The sequence below is a fragment of the Oncorhynchus tshawytscha genome, linkage group LG31, assembly GCF_018296145.1.
Source record: "Oncorhynchus tshawytscha isolate Ot180627B linkage group LG31, Otsh_v2.0, whole genome shotgun sequence".
Classification (NCBI taxonomy): Eukaryota; Metazoa; Chordata; class Actinopteri; order Salmoniformes; family Salmonidae; genus Oncorhynchus; species Oncorhynchus tshawytscha.
Window position 1 is genome coordinate 20,957,627 of NC_056459.1, and position 26,706 is coordinate 20,984,332.

Consider the following 26,706-nt stretch of genomic DNA (forward strand, 5'->3'; position numbering starts at 1 on the left):
AAAGGCATGACAAACAGCATATCGATAGGTGTACAGTACCAGTCAAAAGTTTGGACACCTACTCATTTCAGGGTTTTTATTTATACTATTTTCTACATGGTTGAATAATGGTGAAGACCTCAAAACTATGGAATAATGTAGTAACCCAAAAAGTGTTACTATATTTGAATTATGTTATGAGATTCTTCAAAGTGCCTTGCACACTTGGCATTCTCTCAACCAGCTTCATGAGGTAGTCACCTGGAATGCATTTCAATTAACAGGTGTGCATGATTAAAAGTTAAAGATATTCTGCAAAGAAACCACACCAATAAGAAGAGGCTTGCTTGGGCCAAGAAACACAAGCAACGGACATTAGACCGGTGGAATTCTCAAATTTGGACTTTAGTTCCACCCGCTGTGTCTTTGTGAGAAGCAGAGTGGGTGAACGGATGGTCTCCGCAAGTGTGGTTCCCACCATGAAGCATGGAGGTGATGGTGCTTTGCTGGTGACACAGTCTGATTTATTTAGAATTCAAGGCACACTTAACCAGCATTCTGCAGCGATATACCATCCAATCTGATTTGCACTTAGTGGGACTATCATTTTTTCAACAGGACAATGACCTAACACACCTCCAGGCTGTGTAAGGGCTATTTGACCAAGGAGAATGGAGTGCTTCATCAGATGACCTGGCCTCCACAATCACCCGACCTCAACCCAATTGGGAGTTTGGGATGAGTTGGACAGGAGAGAAGAAAAAGCAGCCAACAAGTGCTCAGCATATGTGGGAGCTCCTTCAAGACTGTTGGAAAAGCATTCCAGGTGAAGCTGGTTGAGAGAATGCCAAGAGTGTGCAAAGCTGTCAAAGGCAAAAAGTGGCTACTTTGAAGAATCTCAAATATTTTGATTTGTTTAACACTTTTCTGGTTACTCCATGATTCTATGTGTTATTAGTTTTGATGTCTTCACTAATATTCTACAATGTAGAAAATAGTAAAAAGAAAAGAAAAACCCTTGAATGAGTAGGGTGAGTGTCCAAACTTTTGACAGGTACTGTAGAGTTTTTTGCATTGATCTTCATAGTTGTAGACTATTAAAGTAAGAAACAGAGAAAAGGCATTCAAATGTTCTCTAGCTTTGGCAGGGTAGTGTTTCACAACAATTGCACATGACTGGACTAGAGCCAAGTGTCTCTGTAGTGTATCAGTGCATTCGAGAAACTGAAGGCCAAAAACTTTTTGTAGTACATTCTTACTAATCAGTTGAGCTTCATATAAAACATTTCCCTTTCAAAATAATTTTTTTTCCTTATTTAGCAGAATATATTGCTCCACTGCTTGCGGCCAACTGCTCATGATTGTGACACGTAATGTAATACGTAGAAGTCGTGGACGTACATCAGTACGGCGATGGGCTGGCCAATGATGAGCGAGATCCAGACTGCCGCATTACCATAGTTACCTCTCAGGAAGCGGCCGACGAACCAGGCGAGTGGAATCTGAAAGAAAAGTTGAGGCAATCATTGAAAAATCTAAAACCACTTACTTTAAAATGTGCGTATAACCATTAACAGAGGACCATGTTGTCAAACCCACTGTTTGATTATAAAAATACATTTTGTTTTTAGAAGAAATGGGTTTCTGACCTGAGACATCATGCCCATGAACGCCCACAGTCGGAACATTTTCAGAGGAACGCTCACCAAGTACTGAAATGAGAGAAGAAGATTATCAAATCGATGCAGCCTTTAAAACACTGACACGTACACCATCAGATTAAGTCAAGTGTGAAACTTGCCATGTTGGAGAGGATCAAAACCATAATGGGTTTTGTAAATTGTGACTGACTGATCTAAAAAATAATATTAACAAATTCTTATTTACAATGACGGTCTACCCCGGCCAAATCCAGACCAATTGTGCGCCGCCCTATGGGACTCCCAATCAAGGCCAGATGTGATACAGCCTGGATTTTAACCAGGGACTGTAGTGACACCTCTTGCACTGAGATGTAGTGCCTTAGACCACTGCACCAATTGGGAGCCCAAGTGGCTCTAAGTAGTTATTTATGTAGATCAGTCAGTCGGCTGCAATGTCGAACACGCCCAGAGTGTTAGATGGCAACACAAATCTCAGCCACCCACACAAACCTCGTGAAAGAAGGCGGAGACCAGGAAGATGGCTGTCTGAGCAACCCACTTATTCACACCTCTCCCCATGAGAGGCTTGTAAAAGTGGCTGTGGAGTACAAGAGAAGAAAATTAATTATTTATTAGTTGGGAACTGTAGACAATAACCAAGAGCGTTGTTTATAGCCATCTTAAAAACAACTGCTATAATGTCGCAGAACTTACTGTAGACAACTCACAACACATGTTCACAACACACAAAGTCAGTGCTGTAGGAGGTGGTATTGTTCCAATCACAATGTTTATTTCTTAAACTCCTACTCACCGGAGGCACCACTTGTGCACAGGAATGTTCCAGTTAGACCAGAAATAAGTGACCGTCTCAGAGTTCCTGCAAAACAACAAGTGACTCGGTCAGAAACAAAGTTGCAGTTCATTATCTAGTCACTACTGTACATGACATGGAGGGAAAGGAGGCGCAGGGCAGCCTCATTCTTGAAGGAAAAAAATCCTTTATTTAGAAGACTTTAACTAAGCTACTTTACCATTACATCTAGCACTACATGTCATCCAAACAGATGGCACATTTCACATGGTATCACTGCACAAATAACGCAAGGCTAACACAATTGTCATCCACTTACCACCAGTCCTGGTAAAACTCCCTGTCGCCAAACCGCATCAGCTCAGCTACGAAGTTCATGGAAGAGTGGAAAAACCAATAGAAAAAGATGAGCCAGATTAAATGATTGGGAACCTGTTGGGGTAGAGGGGAGAGGGAAAGCCTTGTGCCATTAGACAGTCTGGACATCGGAAAAGTATTCAGACCTTCACAATACAGCCTTATTCTAAAATGGATTAAACGTTTTATTATCTGCAATCTATACACAATACCCCATAATGACAAAGCTAAAACAGGTTTATACATTAGCAAATTTATTACAAATAAAAAAAACTGAAATACCTTATTTACATAAGTAGTTAGACCCTTTCCTAGGAGACTTGAAATTGAGCTCCGGTGCATTCTGTTTCCACTGATCATCCTTGAGATGTTTCTACAAGCTGATTGGAATCCACCGGTGGTAAATTCAATGGATTGGGCATGATTTGGAAGGACACGCACACCTGTCTATATAAAAAGGTCCCACAGCTGACAGTGCATGTCAGATCAAAAACCAAGCCATGAAGTCGAAGGAATTGTCCGTAGAGCTCCGAGACAGGATTGTGTCGAGGCACAGATCTGGGGAAGGGTACCAAAATATTTCTGCAGCATTGAAGGTCCAAGAACAGTGGCCTCCATCATTCATAAATGGAAGAAGTTTGGAACCACCAAGACTCTTCTTAGAGCTGGCCACCCTGCCAAACTGAGCAATCGGGGGAGAATGCCAAGCGTTACATCTGGAGGAAACCTGGCACCATCCCATTGGTGTAAAATACTACTTAAGTAGTTTTGCGTATTTATATTTGACAACTTAATTCACTACATTCCAAAAGAAAATGTACTTTTTACTCCATACATTTTCCTTGACACCCAAAAGTACCCATTACATTTTGAATGCTTAGCAGGACAGGAAAATTTTTCAATTCACACTTATCAAGAGAACATTCCTGCTCATCTCTACTGCCTCTGATCTGGCAGACTCGCTACACACAAATGCATTGTTTGTAAATGCCTGAGTGTTTATTTTTAATTTTTAAATGGATAGCCAGGGGGATACCCTAGCTAGCCATAAAAAAAAGAAAAGAAAATGGTGCTGGCTGGTTTGCTTAATATAAGATATACTTTTACTTTTGATACTTAAGTATATTTAAAACCAAATACTTTTAGACTTTTACTTGAGTCATTTTCTATTAAGCCATCTTTACTCTTACTCAAGTATGACAATTGGGTTCTTTGTCCAAACATTGCACCGTCTGTACGGTGAAGCATGGTGATGACAGCATCATGCTGTGGGGATGTTTTTTAGCAGCAGGGACTGGGAGACTAGTCAGGCTCAAGGGAAAAATGAACAGAGCAAAGTACAGAGATCCTTGATGAAAACCTGCTCCAGAGCACTCAGGAACTCAGACTGTGGGCAAAGGTTGACCTTCCAACAGGACAACGACCCTAAGCAAGCATCCAAGACAGCGCAGGAGTGCCTTCGGGACAAGTCTCTGAATGACCTTGAGTAGTCCAGCCAGAGCCCGGACTTGAACCTGATCAACATCTCTGGAGAGACCTGAAAATGGATGTGCTGCAACACTCCCCATCCAACCTGACAGAGCTTGAGGACCTGCAGAGAATGGGAGAAACTCCCCAAATACAGGTGTGCCAAGCTTGTAGCGTCATACCAAAATAATACTTAAGGCTGTTAAATCGCTAGCAAAGGCACAACAAAGTACTGAGTAAGGAAAGGGTCTGAATACTTATGTAAATGTGCTTTTTTTTCATGTACATATAAATTAGAAAAAATGTCTGAACTTGTTTTTCCTTTATTATGGGGTATTGTGTGTAGATTGAAGGGGAAGGGGGGGGACTATTTAATCCATTTTAGAATAAGGCTGTAACAAAATGTGGGAAAAGTGAAAGGGTGAATACTTTCCAAATGCACTCCCTCTACACCTTTAATTATAGGGCCAGTTTCCAAAACACAAATGAAGCCTGGTCTTGGACTAAGAAACACTGATGCAGTATGTACATAGTGTAAAAACACCCCATTAGGAACACCTTCCTAATATTGAGTTGCACATAGGAAGCTGTTCAGCATAAAATTCCACCAGCAGCGTTGCAGTTCTTGACACACTCAAACCAGTGCACCTGGATACTACTGCCCTACCCCATTCAAAGGCACTTAAATGGTTTCTTGCCCATTCACTCTCTGAATGGCACATACACAATCCATAGCTGTGTTCGAATACCCATACTGTATACTACATACTTAATGAGTATAAACACACTACTTACTAATGAGTTCATTTTAATATACTGTAAACAAACTATCGTTTCAGTTAAGCTTACTAGAGCTCCGCATGTCTACAGGAAGTTGCTGTTGCTATGCAACCTCTTGCTAGCTTGTTAGCATAACAAAATGTCTAACTAAACAATTGACGATTTCGGGTGTTTGTAAATTCAATCTGGAGTGCCAGAGTGTGCTCGTAAATCCAGAGCAATCAGCTGGTGCGAGCGTTTCGCTCCTGGAGCGTTCAGAGCACATACGCTCTGGCCGAGGAGTAGGGTTGATCCGAGCATTCAAGCACCCAACCTAACTGGCTAACGATGGCTAGCTACTTCCAGACACAAATGAGAGAACGCCTCACTGACCATTTTACTCGCCCTAGCAGAGCTGGTTAAGCAGTGTTCATGTTATCCAGATCGTTGGTGACTAACTGTGTTGCTGGCAACAATTTAACTACGCTCTTTTTTGCAGACCTTTACAGACACCAGCCATATTCAATGGACGTTGAGCATTGGTATATTCATCAGTTAGATTGCTCTGAAATCTGAGTCAAATTTATTTATAAAGCCCTTTTTACATCAGCCGAGGTCACGAAATGCTATACAGAAACTCAGCCTAAACGTTAGATTGCCAGAACTAACAATGCCCATTGAAACGCACAACTATACCACTTAGCTAACATACCGGTACATACTGCCTTAATTTTGCCGGACCCCAGGAAGAGACGATGGGGATCCAAAATAAATACAAATACTGCTGAAATGCTTTGCGGTTCGTAAGGATAGCGTAGCTAACACATTGTCACCCAACATAACTTATCCTAAAAAGTCATTACATTGCTCAACATTTTCTTAGCATTTGTCATAGGTGAAGCAATGAATGTGTCCGCTCTGCGGACTTTAGCCGCATATTTTCCGCGATTGTCATCAACTCTGAAAACGTGAAACCACGCCCATTTCTGAAGAACTGCATTATGGGCCCTAAAAGCAAATAGTGGATAGCGTCTCAAACTCAAGACAGCCACACCCTCGTCTACTTACCCTTGCCTTATGCACTTGGGGGAATCCCCGCGATGGTCGTCGGAACAAACGATTAGCCAAGCAAGGGAAGTTCGCAACATAAGCCCCTCAGCCGTTGTTTTTTATCGAGTTTGCCTGTGCAAAATGATGTTCACTTCGGGGCCTGAAACCCCCCCATAATTAAATTCCGATTATTGTACATCCGCTAAATCCGGCAAAATGTAAAACCTTGGCTGCATTCCAAACACTTAAGACATCCTCAGCCCTCAAATTAAGTGGACACTTCTGAGGAGTGTCATGAGGGAGGAAGGAATTAACTTTAAATGGACCGCCCTTCACCGGAAATTTGCCAATCCCGTGATAAGCGTTTCCAGCCACCAGTAGCTTGTGGGTGCTTTATATGCTCTACAGTCAATTATGATTGCATGTCTACTTATATTTATACTTACCATAGGGTTAAATTCTCGGGCCGACTCTTCTCTGTATATATCAACGATGTCGCTCTTGCCGTGGGTGATTCCCTGATCCACCTCTACGCGACACCATTCTGTATACATCTGGCCCTTCATTGGACACTTAACTAACCTCCAAACGAGCTTCAATGCCATACAACACTCCTTCCGTGGCCTCCAACTGCTCTTAAACACTAGTAAAACCAAATGCATGCTTTTCAACCGTTCGCTGCCCGCACCCGCCCACCTGTCGAGCATCACTACTCTGGACGGTTCTGACGTAGAATATGTAGACAATTACAAATACCTAGGTGTCTGGCTAGACTGTAAACTCTCCTTCCAGACTCACATTAAAAATCTCCAATCCAAAATTAAAAAAAAGCCTTGCTGGAGACATATTTCCCTCACTAACTTTAAACATCAGATATCTGAGCAGCTAACCTATCGGGGCAGCTGTACATAGCCCATCTGTAAATAACCCACCCAAGCTACCTACCTCATCCCCAGATTGTTTTTATTTACTTTTCTGCTCTTTTGCACATCAGTATTTCTACTTGCACATCATCTGCTCATCTTTCCCTCCAGTGTTAATTTGCTAAACTGTAATTACTTCGCTACTATGGCCTATCCTCACGCCATTAGCACACACTGTATATAGACTATTTTTTCCCCTATTGTGTTATTGATTGTACGCTTGTTTATTCCATGTGTAACTCTGTATTGTTGTTTGTGTCGCACTGCTTTGCTTTATCTTGGCCAGGTCGCAGTTGTAAATGAGAACTTGTTCTCAACTACCTTACCTGGTTAAATAAAAATAAATTAACTATTAATATGCCTACTGTATGATAGCTAACAAATTAGATAACGTTAGTCTGCCTAGCTACTTCTGAAGGAAAATGTTTTATTTCTACAATTTCCAAAAGCAATCAAACAAAAACATTAGCTTTATTTATTTATTAGCTTTTTATCATCACAAATTGAATTATGGGGTGTTTCAGGCCCCGAAGTGAACATAATTGTACACTCACAAACAAGGGCAGAGGGGCTTACATTGCAAACTTCCCTTGCTTGGCTAATCATTTGGACCAATGACAAATATGGCCGCGGGGATTCCCCCAAGGGCATAAGGCCAGGTTAAGTGGACGAGGGTGTGTCTTTTATGACTGAAACGCAGCCCTCAACATCAATATGGAGAAGTTAACATACAAGTATAAGTAAAAACAAATGTAAATAAGTTAGAAATTGTGGTATTAATGCACATGACGGCACAAACACTTCGTAAAAGTAATGTTTTTGTTTGGTTAGCTTTTGGATATTGCATAAACAAAACATTTGACTTCTTCAGATGTTCCAGCTAGGCAGGCTAATGTTAGTTAGCTCATTCAATTTGCTATCATACAGTAGGCAAATATTAATAATTATACAATTAATATAAGTAGACACGCAATCATAATTGACAGTAGTGCATATATAAGCACCCACAAGCTACGGGTGGCTCAAAACAACCATTGCGGGATGACAAAAAAAGAATCCTTCCTGCCTCCCTCGCCCCTTGCCCTGCAGGTGTATACTCGTCAGACGTCATGATATGTCACCAGAAGTGTTCACTTCATTTGAGGGTTGAGGGTGTGTCTTGTGTTTGGAATGCTGCCTTCATATTTTGGAGAATTTAGTACGACATCCAGAAACTTCTGGCATACTAACTCTATCCATACAATATACTCAATTCAAGTCACAAATAGTGTGGTTAGTAGGAGAATTCAAACACAGCTCATGTCTCAAGATCCTTTTTTAACCTCTCCCCCTTCATCTATACTGATTGAAGTGGATTTAACATGTGACCTCAATAAGGGACCAGCCTTCACCTGGTCAGTATGATGGAAAGAGCAGGTGTTCCCAATGTTTTGTACACTCAGTGTATATTGAGAAAGTATTTTCAGTCCTGGACTTGGCTTTGTCTGGGAAAATGGCTCATGACGTATATATGTATGGTGAACCAACGTATCTTTTCAATGGGAAAATATGACAAATGTGAAACATGATAGAAATTAAACAGATTATGTGTTAGGTTTGTATGGAGACATGGGTTTAGGTTTGTATGGAGACATGGGTTTAGGTTTGTATGGAGACATGGGTTTAGGGAATGTCTTTATTTACACTCACAGCCAGTTTCAGCATGCGCTCGATCATTCTGGAAAAGTCCATATCCTGTCATGGGGGGGGTAAATGAAACAAAGTCACCCTTAAGCACAGAGAAATGGAGAAGTCCAATAGACAACAGTCTAACAGACGGAAGACGTTAATATTTACCTGGAATGGTTTCATGGAGTTCTGAATAGTCGGCACCATCCACTGAAAGAAACATGGTTAAAGGTTTTTGTGAGACATGGTTAAGGTAGACTCAGCGATATGATGCAGATGTAAAAAGTATAGTGGGTCAAAATCTGCAACAACTAAGAATTGGAGCGTGAGGCTCAACTTCTCTGTTTTGGTCCTGTGGCTACCACGTAAGAGAACCCATACACAGTAACAGCATCTGCAGATGTGCGAGTCTTGCATCGCAATATCGCTGCTGCTGCTCTTGCAATGTCATTTCACTGACTAACTATCTTGTTCATTGATAATAAAGCCACCCATTAATCAAAATGTACTTGTTTGATGAGTGAAAATAAACCAAATACTAACCAAGGTAATAATAATGAACATACCTGTTGTACCAATCCAATCTGTAACTGTATGAAGAACAGCTGGAAAAGATTTCAGATCACCTTTTAGATTTTAAAATGCATTTACATATACAGTATGTTGTCATGAGGGTAGTGTATATTATTTAGGGTGCATGCAAATTGCACATTCCCAGGTCTCTCCGTTTTCATTATGTGATCTTTGACCTCACCATCTCAAAGAGTCTCCTGAGCAGGAAGCTCTTGCGTATCCGTGGTGACCGGGGGAAGTTCAGCTCATAGCAGAGAGTTGGGGCAAACACAAAGTAATATATATCTATGGAGGGTGGACAGTAAAAATACAATTAAATTGTACATCTTTTGAAATAAGAATTTTGTGCAGAAATGTATAATCTGTATGGATTTAATTTAATTGTAAACAGCTACTAGTCATGCTCATTATGGTCAATATCTCTTTCTGTTCTGACCTCTGTGTGTGAGATTCCCAGGGTAGGACACATGAGTGTGTACAGCTGACCCATTTGACTGGGCGAATGATGGACCTATGGGTACACAAAACGTGTGGATGTACAAGACAGATTATTTCTGACAGCAGTACTTCTGAACAACCAGTAGATGGAGATGGCAGCACAGTAACGTTTCAGAAAGTGGGATGTTGCCGCAAGAGGGTGCATTTATTCATATGTGCGCGTTCTCGTATTTATTCAGGGGGCAAAAGATGCATATTTAAACAAACGCCGAAAGCTTTTCGCAGTAAACAGCCCAGCCAAAGACAGGTCACAGAAGTTACTCATACAGCAATTGGTCATACAGCTCATTAAATACCTGTATATTTCTCCTCACGTCACACACATTTTTAGGGAGGTCAGAGTAATTTGGACAGCCAATCAGATCTCGGGCAGCATCTGTGTTACTGAGAGGGCGCAAATGACGAGAAGACCCATAGTTGTGCGTGTATGTGTCAACATGCTAATTTGGAGATGCTAACCAGTTGACATTATTACACCAGCACTGGAGAAAAGATCAAATACAATCAACCAGGATGGACAATATTGATATTTTTTCTCAGGAGGGTGTACAAAGATGGCAGCCGTAGCACTTTATTTTAGTTGCGGCCATTGATACACTGAACAAAAAATATAAAAATATATATTTAAAAAAACAAATCACAACATGCAGTTCATAAGGAAAATCTGCCAATTGAAATAAATTCATTAGGCTGCAGTTAAAGAACCTGGTGAGGACGACGAGCACGCAGATGAATTCTCCTGTGACGGTTTCTGACAGTTTGTGCAGATATTCTTTGGTTGTGCATACCCAGATTCATAAGCTGTCCGGGTGGCTGGTCTCATTTGGCAGTTGGAAGTACTGCCAAATGATAAAATTACGTTGAGGCGGCTTATGGTAGAGAAATGAATATTCAATTCTCTGGCAACAGCTCTGGTGAACATTCCTGCAGTCAGCACGCTCCCTCAACTTCAGACATCAGTGGCATTGTGTTATGTGACAAAACTGCACATTTTAGAGTGGCCTTTTATTGTACCCAGCACAAGGTGGACCTGTGTAATGATCACGCTGTTTGATCAGTTTCTTGATATGGTCAGGTGGATGGATTATCTTGGCAATGGAGAAATGCTCACTAACAGGGATGTAAACAAATTTGTGCACAGAATGAGAGACAAGCTTTTTCTAAATATGGATATTTTATTTCAGCTCATGAAACCAACACTTTACATATTGTGTTCAGTATACTTTCTTTGTACCATTTGCCATTTGTACTTTCCTCATTCGATTATGCACGCAGGTACACACAAACAGAAGTGTGAAGGGGCACCTGGTCAGGAGTACTCACATGAATGGGAGCGGGTCAGGGTGCGGGCTTTGGTATGCCTAATCTCTCTGCACCACATATTTACATCCTTATACGAGTACAACTTCATGAAGAGGATGGTATAGACACACAGGGCAAAGGCTCCACCCACTACACAAGACAAAATAGATATCAAGTTTTACAATACTACACTATTTTAGAAGTGGACAAATCCCCTGAGGGGCATTTAGTATTTTTGATAAGGTCAAGGAGTAAATATACTGTTACTCACAGATAAACATTAGGCCTATGTATATGGCCATGCAGTGTAAGCGTGTGTGTGAGATCATGATCAGGCCATCTCACCTGGGGTAATGGAGGTCAGCGTGAGCACAGTGGCTGATGGGAAAAAGAGGAGGGTGGTCAGATTGACCAAGTAAAGGAATGTTCCAGTAGTCTCTGAGATGGTGCCCTGCAGAGCAACAGGAAAAAAAACAAAAAAAACATTGTTAACACAGTGCTCTGGGCACAGAATTACTACATACAGTATAATACATTTATGGACCTTTGTGGGCCTGTGGTGGTCTAGTGGTCTAAACTGGTGCCTCCAGTATACATGTACCAGTGCGGTGATCATCCTTGAGACGTTTATACAACTTGGAGTCCACCTGTGGTAAATTCAATTGATTGGACACGATTTGGAAAGGCACACACCTGTTTTATAAGGTCCCACAGTTGACAGTGCATGTCATATCAAAAACCAAGCCATGAGGTCAAAGGAATTGTCCGTAGAGGTTCGAGACAGGATTGTGTCGAGGCACAGATCTTGGAAAAGGTACCAAAACATTTCTGCAGCATTGAAGGTCCCCAAGAACACAGTGGCCTCTATTATTCTTATATGGAAGACGTTTGGAACCACCTAGAGACTCTTCCTAGAGCTGAAAGAAGGGCCTTGGTCAGGGAGGTGACCAAGAACCTGATGGTCACTCTGACAGAGCTCCAGAGTTCCTCTGTGGAGATGGGAGAACCTTCCAGAAGGACAACAATCTCTGCAGCACTCCACCAATCAGGCCTTTATTGTAGAGTGGCCAGATAGAAGCCACTCCTCAGTAAAAAAGGCACATGACAGCCTGCTTGGTGTTTTCCAAAAGGCACCTAAAAAGGACTCTGACCATGAGAAACAAGATTCTCCGGTCTGATTAAATCAAAATTGAACTCCTTGGCCTGAATGCCAAGCGCCATGTCTGGAGGAAACCTGGCACCATCCCTACGGTGAAGCATGGTGGCGGCAGCATCATGTTGTGGGGATGTTTTTCAGTGGCAGGGACTGGGAGACTCGTCAGGATTGAGGGAAAGATGAACGGAACAAAGTACAGAGAGATCCTTAATGAAACCCTGCTCCAGAGCGCTCAGGACCTCAGACTTGGAATGTGAACCTTCGCTTCACAAGACAACAACCCTAAGCACACAGCCAAGACAACACAGGCATGGCTTCGGGACAAGTCTCTGAATGTCCTTGAGTGGCCCAGCCAGAGCCCGAACCCGATCTAACATTTCTGGAGAGTCCTGAAAATAGCTGTGCAGCAAGCTCCCCATCCATCCTGACAGAGCTTGAGAGGATCTGCAGAGAATGGAAGAAACTCCCCAAATAAAGAGGTGTCAAGCTTGTAGCGTCATACCCAAGAAGACTCGAGGCTGTAATCGCTGCCAAAGGTGCTTCAACCAAAGTACTGAGTAAAGGGTCTGAATACTTATGTAAATGTGAGTTTATTTTTTATACATTTGCACAAATTTCAAAAAAACATTTTTTGCTTTGTCATTATGGGCTATTGTGTATAGATTGATAAGGAGACAACCAAAATGTAATGATTTGTAGAAGGCTGTAACGTAACAAAATGTGGAAAAAGGGGTCTGAATACTTTCTGAATGCACTGTATATATACTGAACAAAAATATAAAAACGCAACAACTAACAATTTTACTGAGTTACATTTCATATAAGGAAAACAGTCAATAGAAAGCAATTCATTAGGCCCTAATTTATGGATTTCACTTGTCAGGGACACAGCCATGGGTGGGCCTGGGAGGACATAGGCCTAGCCCCTGGGGCAGCCAGGCCCAGCCAATCAGCCAATTCCCCACAAGCGGGCTTCATTACAGACAGAAATACTCCTCAGTTTCATCAGCTATCCGGGTGGAGGCGGATAATGGTAGAAAAATTAACATTAAATTCTGTGGTTGTAGCTCTGTTGGACATTCCTGCAGTCAGCATGCCAATTGCATGCTTCCTCAACCTCAGACATCTGTGGCATTGAGTTGTGTGGCAAACTGCACATTTTAGAGTGGCCTTTTTGTCCCCAGCACAAGGTGCACCTGTGTAGTAATCATGCGGTTCAAAATTAGCTTCTGATTGGATGGATTACCTTGGCAAAGGAGAAATGCTAACAAACAGGGATGTGAACACATTTTTGCACAAAATTAGAGAAATACGCTTTTTGTGTGTATGGAACATTTCTGGGATCTTTTATTTCAGCCCATGAAACCAACACTTTACATGTTGCATTCACACACACACACACAGAGAGCTTTAAAAAAAAAAGCCACATTGGTTTTTATTAGGGGGGTAATGCTTGAAAAACCTATTTAAACAGATGTCCCACACCTGTCCCACATCTCTACCTAACAGGCGTCTGAAATACTTGTTCACAAGCAACAGAGAGATTAGTGAGATTTCACAGCACATCCTTCACATTAGTCCAAGACATTATGGCATGACACTCACCACTGATAGCCTCCGCTCTGTGTACAAAGCTGCCATTATGAACACGTTCGAAACTGAGGAAAAATAAACACATTAGATTCGGGTACTCCACAAAAGACAGCCGTGTAATATTCCTACAATATCGATTCCAAAATTAGAAAATTAGCCCCCACTTGGTGGGAAAACAGTTGATGATATTTTAGTTGGTATAATGACTTGGGTTGCAAAGCAACCAAAACCAGACAATAAGACATTAAAATAAATAGATTTGGGAAGATGTACAACAATCACAATAGTAAGGCTAGCATGCCAAAGAGGAGAGTGGTTTAGTCTACATACCAATGATAAGGCAAGATGCAGGCCAGTTATATGGGTCTTTTAAAAACAGTGAAACCACTTGGATGGGGTCCACCAGTATCCCATATCTATCAGAGGAGGTAAAGAAGATATTGATGGATACTACTTTTACAAAAGAAGCTGTGGTCAAAATGAAAGGATCGGCAGTCGTGACAGAAGTGATTAACAAATGATCATCTTGAAGTTGACAGCCTAAGTGTTTTAGTTATTTTAAGCTGCAGAGACTTACTTTATTAGATTCTCCAGGAAAAGGCGTGCATTGCACAAGACCTGCAACAGAAGAGATTTTGCAATCAGAAGTAAACAACATTTATACAAACAAAATTGTATGAAGGAGAAGACTGACCAGTGATCATTCATTATCAACACAGACAGACTGGTCAGTCTTCCACCACGTTGATGTGAGCCATACACTACAAGTGCCGAGGCAGTCATTTTGACTGCATGTGAATTGTAATTTCAAATACATTTCTGCAATAAATAAAAAAAGTCATACCCCCCTTTGTCCTCAAATTTTTCTTAATCTATTTAACACATTTGTTTGACTTCCAATATCACAAATATAATGTGTTAAGCGGTTAAGGGTGGGGGTGGGGTCACATGCAGGTAAGACATTCTGATTTCACATAGTATCGGAAAGAGCAGATTAAGGTTTCCAAAACACACTTCACTTTGCCAAACAACTTACAATTTAAGAGATGAACTCCATTTCAAAATATCACTTTCTAAGAATAACCCCTGATCATTGGCGCTCCACACTTTGGAATGTTGCAGTGAAAATGCCTGCCCATTGGCTTAGTAAGGGGAGGGTAAAAAGAGGCCCAGCAGTTTAAATGCTAATCTCAAAACTATAAAGGCTGATAAGAACAATCATCCATTCTGGCAACAGATAACCTAACTCGGGGGACCAACCCACAACAGGCAGCGGTACATGACACAGTATATGTTCATAGCTTGCTTCGGTATTACAGAAAAAACAAACGAGATGAGGGATCAATCGAGGTGAAATATCTAGGCTAATCGTCCTTGTGTTTCCCACCATGCAGTGTTGTAGCTGTTATCTATCTTCAGATTGGTTAGGATAAACACAGGCTAGCTAGCACTTCCATTAAAGGTTTAATCTGATTTATATCCCCCTTTTGGAACTTATACTGTATAATTAATTTTGATACCTATTGATTCTTGAATATAACTTATGAGTCTTGAACTTAGTTCAGCTGTCATACCTCATCAGAACCAAAAATAAACATTTGTTTTACCCTATTGTTTGTAAAGAATGTAATTGTAAACCAACACCGTATAGCCTCAAAACATGGTTAAAACTATACATTTGATTTCATGGACGGTCAGTCCTTGCATCTATTGTCTGGTCTATGAATTTGAGAGTGGTTACATTTCTCTAGCCCTATCCCTGAGCGGTTTACAAAAACGGGTCCATAGACTAGCCTTGTGACACCATACTGATCTTGCAATAGCTCACATTGTTTCACTGAGGCTAAAATGTTAGCAGGCTATCCATAGACTAGATCACAGCGGTCACTCACTGGTGGTGTCACGTTCATCTAAAGCTGACAGTGACACACAGAGACAACACTGAAAGAGCAAACCCTGATCCCGAAACCTTGGCCCTGGATAGTGGAGTCGTGCAGACCCTGTTTGAGTTCCAAACCGAAAATAGACATGCTGTTGTTGCCATATTAAAAAAAGAAAAGCATGAGTTAACCTACAAGCAGCATACCAGACAGACTGCTTCATTACAAGGTTAGGTTCATTTCTGCAGCAGCAACTTCTTTACTACATTATTCAAAAGGGCTTGTTCAATTTGAGGAGCAACATATAAAAAACAAAATCATAATAATTGAACCGCTAAATTACTCCCAAACAATAATGATAGCTGTGGGTTACCTGTACGTTTTAGCCCCTTCAAAATATCAACCTAAAGCACACCAACATAGCTTAGCATCAATTATGCATGTAGCCAAAGGCTACCTAGCCTAACACACATGACCTGTAAGATACAGAAACTGCAATATTTATGGTCCATTGAAACAGTCTACATACTGTAGATATTGCCTAGGACCAGAGCCATTTATTGAAATAGGCAGCTCTGGTCAGGCCTACATGTAGCAGCACGTGCCGAGGAACCAACCCCTTCGAACTGGCTGGGCATCACAGTGACCGAAGAATATCCTTTGTGAGCCAGCAATGTAAAAGATAGCTACAGAGGGTCCGCCGTGTAACAGTTACATCTCTTTTCTAGCTCACATCCTCTAGCCAGCAACTTTCCACTTGAGTTTCAGACCCATTCATTAGCGGGTACAAAGAATGTAGGGATGATTCCCAGGGAATATGATGGGGGGGTCAGTTTGAATGTCATAGCGATCATGTTTCAAAGACTGGATTAATACCGGCTTTGGAAACTAAACTTCTCGCTCAGATGCTTTGAAGGCAACAGCAAGATTTTTCCTGCAATCTCTCTTCAAAACAGAAAGAATTGGGTGTTTATTTTTAGTTATAATATGAGATTCTGTCCATATTAATTTAATAAATTATGTTAGAAATGCGCATTATTGGATGTTCTGCCAGAAAAATAAAATACCTTTGAACTTCCATTAACACTTTTTAAGTAGAACAGGAAATGTCTATCATCAGAGGAGTCCTCATTTGACCTTACCCTGGGGGACAGAATTAACTGCAACACATCAACTGACAAATCAAACACTTGACAGGAGTCATGAATGCTCTGGCTACTGCCCACTCCATTACACAATGCCAGCAGCCTAGCATACCTGGCAGAACATGTCAATGACTTGAACCTTGCCTATCTGAACAGTGCAAACTTAAATTGATCAAACTTCAGAGACTACATTAGGCTAAACCTAGGTAATATGGACCTCCAGTTTGTCTGGACATTTGTGCATGCCTGGTTGTGCTTATCAACATACAGTAGGCTACAGCCTCCAGTAGGCTACATGAACCAGATAAGGTGTACTAGTAAAAACAGGCAATGCTTGTAAGGTGGGTGACACAATGGAGAGATTCTTATCAGGCTCCTCTCAGTAAAAATAAAGACGACACGTTAGTGTTAAAATGCCCACCACAGAGCCTAACTGCCAGAGTGCCAAGAGAGGAGTGGTGACCGTTTCTTTGACTGCTATAATATAAAGTGAAGTTTGACGTTTTTATAAAAACATCAAGAGAGCGATCAGGAAAGAGTGTGAAAGAGCACGACGGAGAAAGAGTGATTGAATGACATGGCTAGCCTTCACAGTTGAATGAGGCAAGCTGTGTGACACATGACCAAGATGCTTCTGCTCTCATTCAAAGTCCAAGTCTCTTCATAGAAAACTCCTCTCTCATAAGAAAATATGAGGGCCAGGGATAAAAGTTCTCTCTTATCAAACTGATTACTGTTTTGTTTGCCATGCACAGGCATAGTGTGGATAAGATAAGTCAACAATGTTTACCATTTCTATTGAGAGACAGCTCTGAAAAGACATTAACACACCGTTGGGTTACTCATGATTCTCACTGTGTAGACAACAGCCCAAGAGAAACTGATATCTGCCTATCAATAAAACTAGCTATTGGCAGGAAAGCAAGGAATGTAGGCCTACTGAGAGACAGATAACCAACTATCCATCCATCCACAAAGCTGATCAGAGTTGAGTCTTCACAGATTTCCTCAAACAGGAGAGAAGTAATTGACAGAAGAGTATTCAATATTCTACAAATTGCAGTCTAAGTTCGAGTCTAAAAGGACAATGTGGGTTCATGCAGATTTATATCAATGGCTCCAATATGGCTGATCAGTTGCCAGCATCGTCACTGTATTCTCTATAATTTGCATAATCAACACATCCCCAGTTTAAACCAGAGATACAGTATCGGTTTTATTGCATTGGATGCATCTCAATCTATTCGTCACACTTCAGCATCTACAGACACTGACAACAGATCAATAAAATATCCATAATCTATGCCGAAAAGGGATATCGCTTATATTGTTTTTGCATTTTAGTCAACCCTAATCCTTTTCCTAACCCGCTGCGTAAATACTCCTAATCTGCTACGAAATGTCAAATATTAAGTTCATTTGACAAAAGCTGGATCCCTTCCTGCCCGTGACCATGAAAAGAGACATTGTATGACACAACGTCCATAAAGCTTGTTGTCCCCCCAAAAATTGTGGTTATCATGCAATAACCCAATGATAATTTGTTGAACTTCATTCATAAGGAGGGAAAATGTATGGACATTACAGCATATGACAAAGGCCTGCTGTGTTGACTATTGGTTGTCCCAGGCCAGCAATAGATGTAATATTTATATGAAACTAAAACCTGAATGAATTGAAACACCAAACACTTAAGTGCCATGAAGGTAAAGGTAACCTGAAGAAGTGATATTCTAACATCAGGAGTGCTTTTCATTTGTTTATGTACTTCTGTAGGTTCACCAACAGACCTCCATCAATACACCCATGTCAACTGGACTCCCACCGAAGATGAGCAGTGCTGCAGGAGCCTCAGGTTCTACTTATTTTCCAGATATGAAAAGGAGACATCCCTCAGCTGGTTCTCATATGCTGTGCTTTTGACTGAATTATTCTGTTGTACCATTTGAGTATAGCACCTTCACATCATGACAAAAGTGCCCTATTAAACCCTATGAATATATCAAATGTAATTTGGAATGTTAAAGTACAGTATGTTTACACAATAGGCTATATTGTTGTAAGGGTGAAATATAGTATTTTTCTCATCTGCTTTGCACCGACCCATTGAATAAAAAGTATTTCTTATAGCTCTACTATTTTCTTTTAAAATGTAAAAGTAATTTTGCATAGACAATGTAATTGTGGTAGTCTTAGGCAAACCATTAACATAGTAGCACCTCCAAGTGCCACTCAGACCTTCTGGGAGAAAGGTATCTTGCATTGAATTTGGTAGTTGTGTGTATGATTAAAGCTCTTGCTTCCATACATTTCACCACCTAAATTACAAGGGTTGGATTGGCAATAAACAATTTCATGTCAGCACAAGGCCTGTACAACATCCAGTATAATGATTAGCCTCATACTTTGTTCACTGGAATTGTTTACAAAAATTAAGAACATATAGCTGAACATTATGTAAACAATGTGTGAGCTAAGCTATTTTCTGCTTCATATGCACTATGTCAAGGGGTGCATTGCAAATGCCCATAAGGCCAATGCCATCATACTGTAGGCCAGTGGTTCCCAACACTGGTCCTCAAGTACCCCAACAGTACAGTTTATTGTAGCCCCGGACAAACACACCTGATTCAACAAAAATTTGTGTTGGGGGTTTTCAAGGACTGGAGTTGGGAATCACTGCAGTAGGCCTACGGCTGCATCGCATGCCATTATCAGCTGCAAAATGGGTTCACATGTCTGATATCCTGAAAATTGTAACAATCAAATAAAACTAATTGGAGAGCTTATGACTGAACAGAAAGATCATTTGAGAATACATCAAAGAAACAGACAAATGAGATTCCCCTTCCACTGTTTATTGCAGGATTGTGATTAATCAACATAACGATTATTCAAGATGAACTAGTGTCTAAGTTAACAATTAAAACACGTAACTTAAAAAAAAAAATCAGAACCATTTCAAAGTGTACAAGTAAGCTAACTCATATGTAAAGGTTAAACACTTTATTCACAAGTAGGCTATTATTACCGAAGCATCATTTCAGGTGAACAAAAAGTCAATACCAGAGGTGGCCAACCTCTCTCCACTGAATCACAGGGGAGCAGACTTCTGTTCCAGCCCAGCAATAGCACACTCGATTATTAAGTAATTAGGTTTGATACATTGAATCAGGTGTGTTAGTGCTGAGCTGGAACAGAAGCCAGCACACATAGTACAACTGGAGCTGGCCAACCCTGCTATGTTTATACATTGTGTAACTTTTAAACTGTATTTCTGTTCACAAAATGTGCTAACATAGGTACACAAATAGTATACAAGGATGTACCCTTATTCTCTTGGGACCTCTTCATCTGCAGACAGGGTTTGACAGCTCTGTATCTGAGGACAGAAAACATCAAAAGAAACAGACTGCATTATTCTCAAATTAAACAGCACTGAATATTATGTAACTATATCTCGGTCCTCAGTTTCCCGCTAGAGACTGGAACTGGAGAATATTTTCACAATGTCACCTTCTCTATCCAGAGTAGTCTACTATCCCTTCTCTGACAGCTGGAACTGCTAACTAATCCTTTCACCCTCTTCCATGGCTGTCATCCCCCTCTTCAAAGGGGGGCACACACACTCTTGACCCAAACTGCTACAAACCTATATCTATCCTACCCTGCCTTTCTAAGGTCTTCGAAAGCCAAGTCAGCAAACAGATTACCAACCATTTCGAAACTCACCATACCTTCTCTGCTATGCAATTTGGTTTCCGAGCTGGTCATGGGTGCACCTCAGCCACGCTCAAGGTCCTAAATGATATCTTAACCGCCATCGATAAGAAACATTACTGTGCAGCCGTATTCATTGATCTGGCCAAGGCTTTCGACTCTGTCAAATCACCACATCCTCATCGGCAGACTTGACAACCTTGGTCTCTCAAATTATTGCCTCGCCTGGTTCACCAACTACTTCTCTGATAGAGTTCAGTGTGTCAAATCGGAGGGTCTGCTGTCCGGACCTCTGGCAGTCTATGGGGTTGCCACAGGGTTCAATTCTTGGACTGACTCTTCTCTGTATACATCAATGATGTCGCACTTGCTGCTGGTCAAGCTCTAATCCACCTCTACGCAGACGACACCATTCTGTATACTTCTGGCGCTTCTTTGGACACTGTTAACAACCCTCCAGGCAAGCTTCAATGCCATACAACTCTCCTTCCGTGGCCTCCAATTGCTCTTAAATACAAGTAAAACTAAATGCATGCTCTTCAACCGATCGCTGCCTGCACCTGCCCAACATCACTACTCTGGACGGCTCTGACTTAGAATACGTGGACAACTACAAATACCTAGGTGTCTGGTTAGACTGTAAACTCTCCTTCCAGACTCACATCAAACATATCCAATCTAAAGTTAAATCTAGAATTGGCTTCCTATTTCGCAACAAAGCATCCTTCACTCATGCTGCCAAACATACCCTTGTAAAACTGACCACCCTACCAATCCTCGACTTCGGCGATGTCATTTACAAAATAGCCTGCAATACCCTACTCAACAAATTGGATGCAGTCTATCACAGTGCAATCCATTTTGTCACCATAGCCCCATATACTACCCACCATTGTGACCTGTTCGCTCTCGTTGGCTGGCCCTCACTTCATACTTGTCGCCAAACTCACTGGCGCCATGTCATCTACAAGACCCTGCAGGTAAAGGTGAAGTCCCCCCTTATCTCAGCTCGCTGGTCACCATTGCATTACCCACCTGTAGCACACGCTCCAGCAGGTATATCTCTCTGGTCACCCCCAAAACCAATTCTTTCTTTGGCCGCCTCTCCTTCCAGTTCTCTGCTGCCAATGACTGGAACGAACTACAAAAATCTCTGAAACTGGAAACACTTCTCTCCCTCACTAGCTTTAAGCACCAACTGTCAGAGCAGCTCACAGATTACTGCACCTGTACATAGCCCACCTATAATTTAGCCCAAACAACTACCTCTTTCCCTACTGTATTTATTTATTTTGCTCCTTTGCACCCCATTATTTGTATTTCTACTTCGCACATTCTTCCACTGCAAATCTACCATTCCAGTGTTTTACTTGCTATATTGTATTTACTTTGCCACCATGGCCTTTTTTTTGCCTTTACCTCCCTTATCTCACCTCATTTGCTCACATCGTATATAGACTTGTTAATACTGTATTATTGACTGTATGTTTGTTTTACTCCATGTGTAACTCTGTGTCGTTGTATCTGTCGAACTGCTTTGATTTATCTTCGCCAGGTCGCAATTGTGAATGAGAACTTGTTCTCAACTTGCCTACCCGGTTAAATAAAGGTGAAATAAAAAATAAAATAAAATCTAGGTAGCTAACAACAAATGCATTGGAGTTACAGCGATACATACGTCAAGATAGCTAGCTGGTGTGGGATCCTGTGTTTACATTATAGCCAGTACCATATATATATGATTAAATATTATCTGATGTTGGCTGTGTGAAGTATCTGCATTTGTGCACTTGAGCATAATCATGAGTAAACAACTGCTTGCCTGTTTGTGTGTATCTGACAAGAACTGAGTAACATGGTGTGACCTGCATGTTGCAAAACTGTAGATGACAGCCCAGCAGATGCTTTGTCCTTGTGTTTGTATGTAACAATATTGAGCACATGGTGTGACTTGCTGTATCTTACAAAGTTGTGGTTAATTAGGTATAGGGAGGGGTGGTCATCACGAGGTTTAACTGAGATGGAAAAATACTGAACAGCACAATAGCAGGAACTGAGCAACAGTTATAACTAGGCTGCGATACCAGAACAGTAGGAATCTATATATCGACGGAGGGAGGACTCCAGGAAGCACCAAGAGGCGGGGACCCGCCTGAGCACCTGCAATAGGCTGAGCAAGTTTAAACCACGCTCAGCCTCTACTGTGATAGGCCAACAGACGGGTTGGAACTATGTCTATCACAGTATAAGAACAACTGTTTATGTACATCCTGTCAGTTCTCTGTTCTGCCCTGCGTGGTATTACAGTGAGCCTGTATATACGAAAGTTGCATTTGCCATTTATTACTTAGCTAATAAAAAATACATAGTATACAATCGGTGACTCATTGTTATATTTATCCTGATACCAGTTTCGAATTTACGCAACTCTAACACTGGTGATATTTAATTCACTTAGCCAACTTTACATGCTGTATAGCCAGCTAATGTTAATAACTAGCGAACTTTACGTTAGCAGCTCATTTGAGTTAGCCTGCACACAGAGTTTATGTAGCAAGCTCTAGCTAGCTAGCAACACATCATTTTCAAAAAAGATTTACTTACTTTAATAGGTTCTTCCACTGCCTCCATTTTCTGGGTCCTTAGAAAAACTAAATAGGCAATCTTCCTGAAGTTTGCTGTGGTAGCAAAAAATAGCCATCCAACATGGTGCCTGGTGCGATAGCTAGGTGATTTGTGACACAACTTCAAGCCCGCTATAGCAGTAAGCCCAAAAATTATTAATTAATTAGGATATTTGTTTGATACTTCAATAAAAATAATAAAGCAAAATTATCCTTGGTATGAATTTCTTAAAACAAACCCACATAGCTTAGTATAATTATTAATGATCAAATCTTACAAAAAAAAAATAAGTCAGGCTAGCACCTACCAGCATGACCACACACCAGTTGAGGATGCCTCTATAGTTACTGTAGCCACTGGCTGAGCTGAGCAGGGACTCCTGGAGGACATGGCAGCTGAAGAGACAGTAATAAGGATATACAGTATTAGATACAACTAATGAACTTCAGTTCAAAAAAACAAAAATGGCTCATTGGCCGGTGCACAGCGACAACCCTCTACTCCAACCTAATATGCGGGCACCCGAGTGGCGCAGGGGTCACTACAGTCCCTGGTTAGAATCCAGGCTGCATCACATCCAGCCGTGATTGAGAGTCCCATAGGGCAGCACACAATTGGAGGGGTAGACCATCATTGTAAATAAGAATTTGTTCTTCACTGACATGCCTAGTTAAATAAAGGTTACATAGAAATTTTAAAAAGTTAAGTGTTAGTTTGTATGTGGGGGGGTAAAGCAGAAGACATCACGAATGGTCTCTTATATGGTTCTCTCTGCTATATATATATATTATATATATAATATATATATATATATATATATATATATATTATATATATAATATATATATATATATATATATATATATATATATATATATATATATATATATATATATAATATATATATATATATATATATATATATATATATATATATATATATATATATATATATAGACCATATATATATATATCTATATATATATATATATATATATAAAAAGAGGCTTAAAAACAGGTCTACGGCAAGCATATTGTTGATTATAGAATTGACATTGCTTTAGGGGGGAAATTATAATGTTCATAATTCATTGCATCATTTGTCACAGATATTTCCTGGCAGTAGGCTTATATCTGAGATTTAATTTCCCAAAACACTGGATATTGCACTTCGAGCTTTGGGATAGTAAACTTTGTTAGGACTTTGGCAATTCCCAGAAGGCCAAGGACACTGGTTGTGAAAACTGGAGTAAAGGGGGTTTGTTTGGTATTGCGAAACCAGAAGACACCTCACAGTGGAAGTGATAGGCCTACACAAAACAAGCCCATAATTGAGGATCACTGAAGTGTACAGCCACAGTTGCACTAGTCTAGCACATTTAAAATTCACTGCAGCATAACTAGTTACCTGATCTGCAAAGGTAACCTATGGACATTTGGCCTAGATTTCTTGCAAACATGTAAGCAAAGGAATCATACATGATGTAAGTGAACCTATGAAAGATTAGTCCTTTCGACCTATATTATGAGGAACCTGTAGCTTGTACCTACCTACCTGCAGCTTGTACCTACCTACCTGCAGCTTGTATTATGAGTAACCTGCACCTAAAGTTCAGAAAACATTTCAGGGCTGCATGTAACTTTGCGGTTAAGAGCATTGGGTCAGTAACCGAAAAGTTGCTGGTTCGAATTCCTGCGCCGACTAGTTGAAAAATCTGTCGATGTGCCCTTGAACAAAGCACTAAACCCCAATTGCTCCTGTACATTTCTCTGGATAAGAGCGTCTACTAAATGACAAAATATAATTCTAACAAAAGAGGAGTGACAGCTATAAATGAAAGACATCTGTGAGCTGAGCGCACAAAAAGCCTTGCGTTATGTCTTACCTAAATCTTTCGCTGGTTTTGCTCCTCTCCTTGCGTGGTGTAGTGACCGGCTCGTGCACCCGTTTTTCCTCCTTCACTTTCCGGTTGCTGTGGCTCGGTTGGCTTGAAGTTTTTTCCCCTGCGCTGCCGTTGGCTTGTTTAGAATTGGCACCCGCTGGCGTAGCGCAGATTGTGGTTCTCCTTGTTCTGCGTGTCATCATGGGGACTCTATCGTTTCTGTCACCCATTTTTAACATTTGAAGCATTCAACCGTACCTTGCTAGAATTGAACTAGACGTTTCTCCCTCGAGCCTCTGCTGTAAAGTCCAGCCCGACATGCTATCGAGGAGAAGGTTGCAGTCCCAGTTATAAACCTCAACAATATTTTGATTGAGGAGGGAGGAGCAATAGTTTGTAGGAGGTGCTGGTGGGGGGGGGGGGGTGGAGTTAGTCATTCATTTTGTATGACTAAATGAATAACTAACTTTTGGAGTTAGTCATTCATTTTGTTATTTAAAAAATGGCGTATAAATGGGGAATATTGTTTATCAAAGTCTGGTTTTCCTCAAAGTGCACACATGGCAACTCCTTTGCATGCCAGAAGACAAGAGTAGTGAAACATTACAAGCGCTAGTGCACTGAGCCCACCTTCATGGATTTCCAATTGAAAGTGAATGCATATATTTTTAAATTGCTATCCCTTTGCACCAATCAGATAGCATGAAATTATAAATCCCTCCTCAAAAGAAGTTAAGTGGATTTCCTGGGACAATAGCAGATGATACATTAATAGCTGTATGGTAGATCACAACTCGATCTGAGAATTCGTTGTAATTGTTATTTTCTGTTGTTAGACAAACGATTATAAACCTGTATTTACTTCAGCAAGTGACGGTATCACAACATATGTATTGTTGATGTGTTATTAATTTTAACAGGCTATGAAAAAGGGAAAGAAACACCAGCAAAGTACAGGATGCCGGGAAAATGGGTATGGACATACTCAGAGACATATAGGTAAATGAACTAAATCAGTATTCAATTGTTAACAAATAGCAGATAAAGTACTCATACATTGCACGTTGGGAATCGTTTTACAGATAGTTGACAGTTGAATAGACGAATAGTTTCACTAGTATTTAGCAGATCTCTGTTTGAATCCTCTGTGAATGTATATCGGCTAGTCAGCTGCCATACATGCTACGTGGAACAGCAAAGCAACGTGACTATCGATTGACCCAGAACAGAGCTTGGATGGGATTTACCTATATTAATAATCCCCATAAGAATAGCCTGCCATTCTTCAATGGCAATATACACATTTACATTTTAGAATCATCATAACATATTCTTCATCAAAACAGGTAAAAGTTGATAGTGTCAGTCAGTAAAGTTGCCAATGCAGTTGAAGCAAAGCAAGACTGCAAAATAAAGATGGGTCATTCCTGTTATGTGGTGCCTTTTCTGTCCCCAAGAAATAACACCTTATTTATTGTCAAATGTGGATTCCAAAGGTCTTAAAATATAAAGTTAGATGTCCTTTACCATAAAAACACGAAGATATGGATCTCAAAGGGAATTTGATGTATTTTTACCACCTCGCCGGGTGCTATTCATCCACTACGAGAAATATGCCATTAAATAATCAAATATTCCAAATATTTATTCATTATTTTATAGTCCTACTTA

General features: G+C 40.7%; 1 protein-coding gene across 1 annotated transcript; it reads right to left on the minus strand.

Moving 5' to 3' along the window:
- Positions 1–925: 925 nt before the first annotated feature.
- Positions 926–25,395, minus strand: dgat1a (diacylglycerol O-acyltransferase 1a). Its single transcript, XM_042310144.1, has 17 exons — positions 25,039–25,395; positions 23,460–23,547; positions 14,360–14,400; positions 14,113–14,198; positions 13,795–13,847; positions 11,379–11,484; positions 11,055–11,183; positions 9,670–9,744; positions 9,415–9,518; positions 9,227–9,265; positions 8,829–8,870; positions 8,682–8,726; positions 2,756–2,868; positions 2,437–2,502; positions 2,133–2,220; positions 1,629–1,691; positions 926–1,481 (listed from the first exon to the last, which is right to left on the minus strand). Exons 1-17 carry the CDS (start codon positions 25,281–25,283, stop codon positions 1,335–1,337), a joined length of 1,530 nt encoding a protein of 509 aa, XP_042166078.1. The 5' UTR covers positions 25,284–25,395; the 3' UTR covers positions 926–1,334.
- Between the last annotated feature and the right edge of the window lie 1,311 nt (positions 25,396–26,706).

Coding starts and splice junctions, on each gene's coding strand:
- dgat1a (XM_042310144.1), bottom strand. CDS start 25,283: ATGCTTCAAATGTTAAAAATGGGTGACAGAAACGATAGAGTCCCCATG. Junction 14,401..23,459: donor ACTGGTGTGTGGTCATGCTG/GTAGGTGCTAGC, acceptor CTTCTGTTGCAG/GTCTTGTGCAATGCACGCCT. Junction 1,692..2,132: donor TCTCCGCCTTCTTTCACGAG/GTTTGTGTGGGT, acceptor CTCTCATTTCAG/TACTTGGTGAGCGTTCCTCT.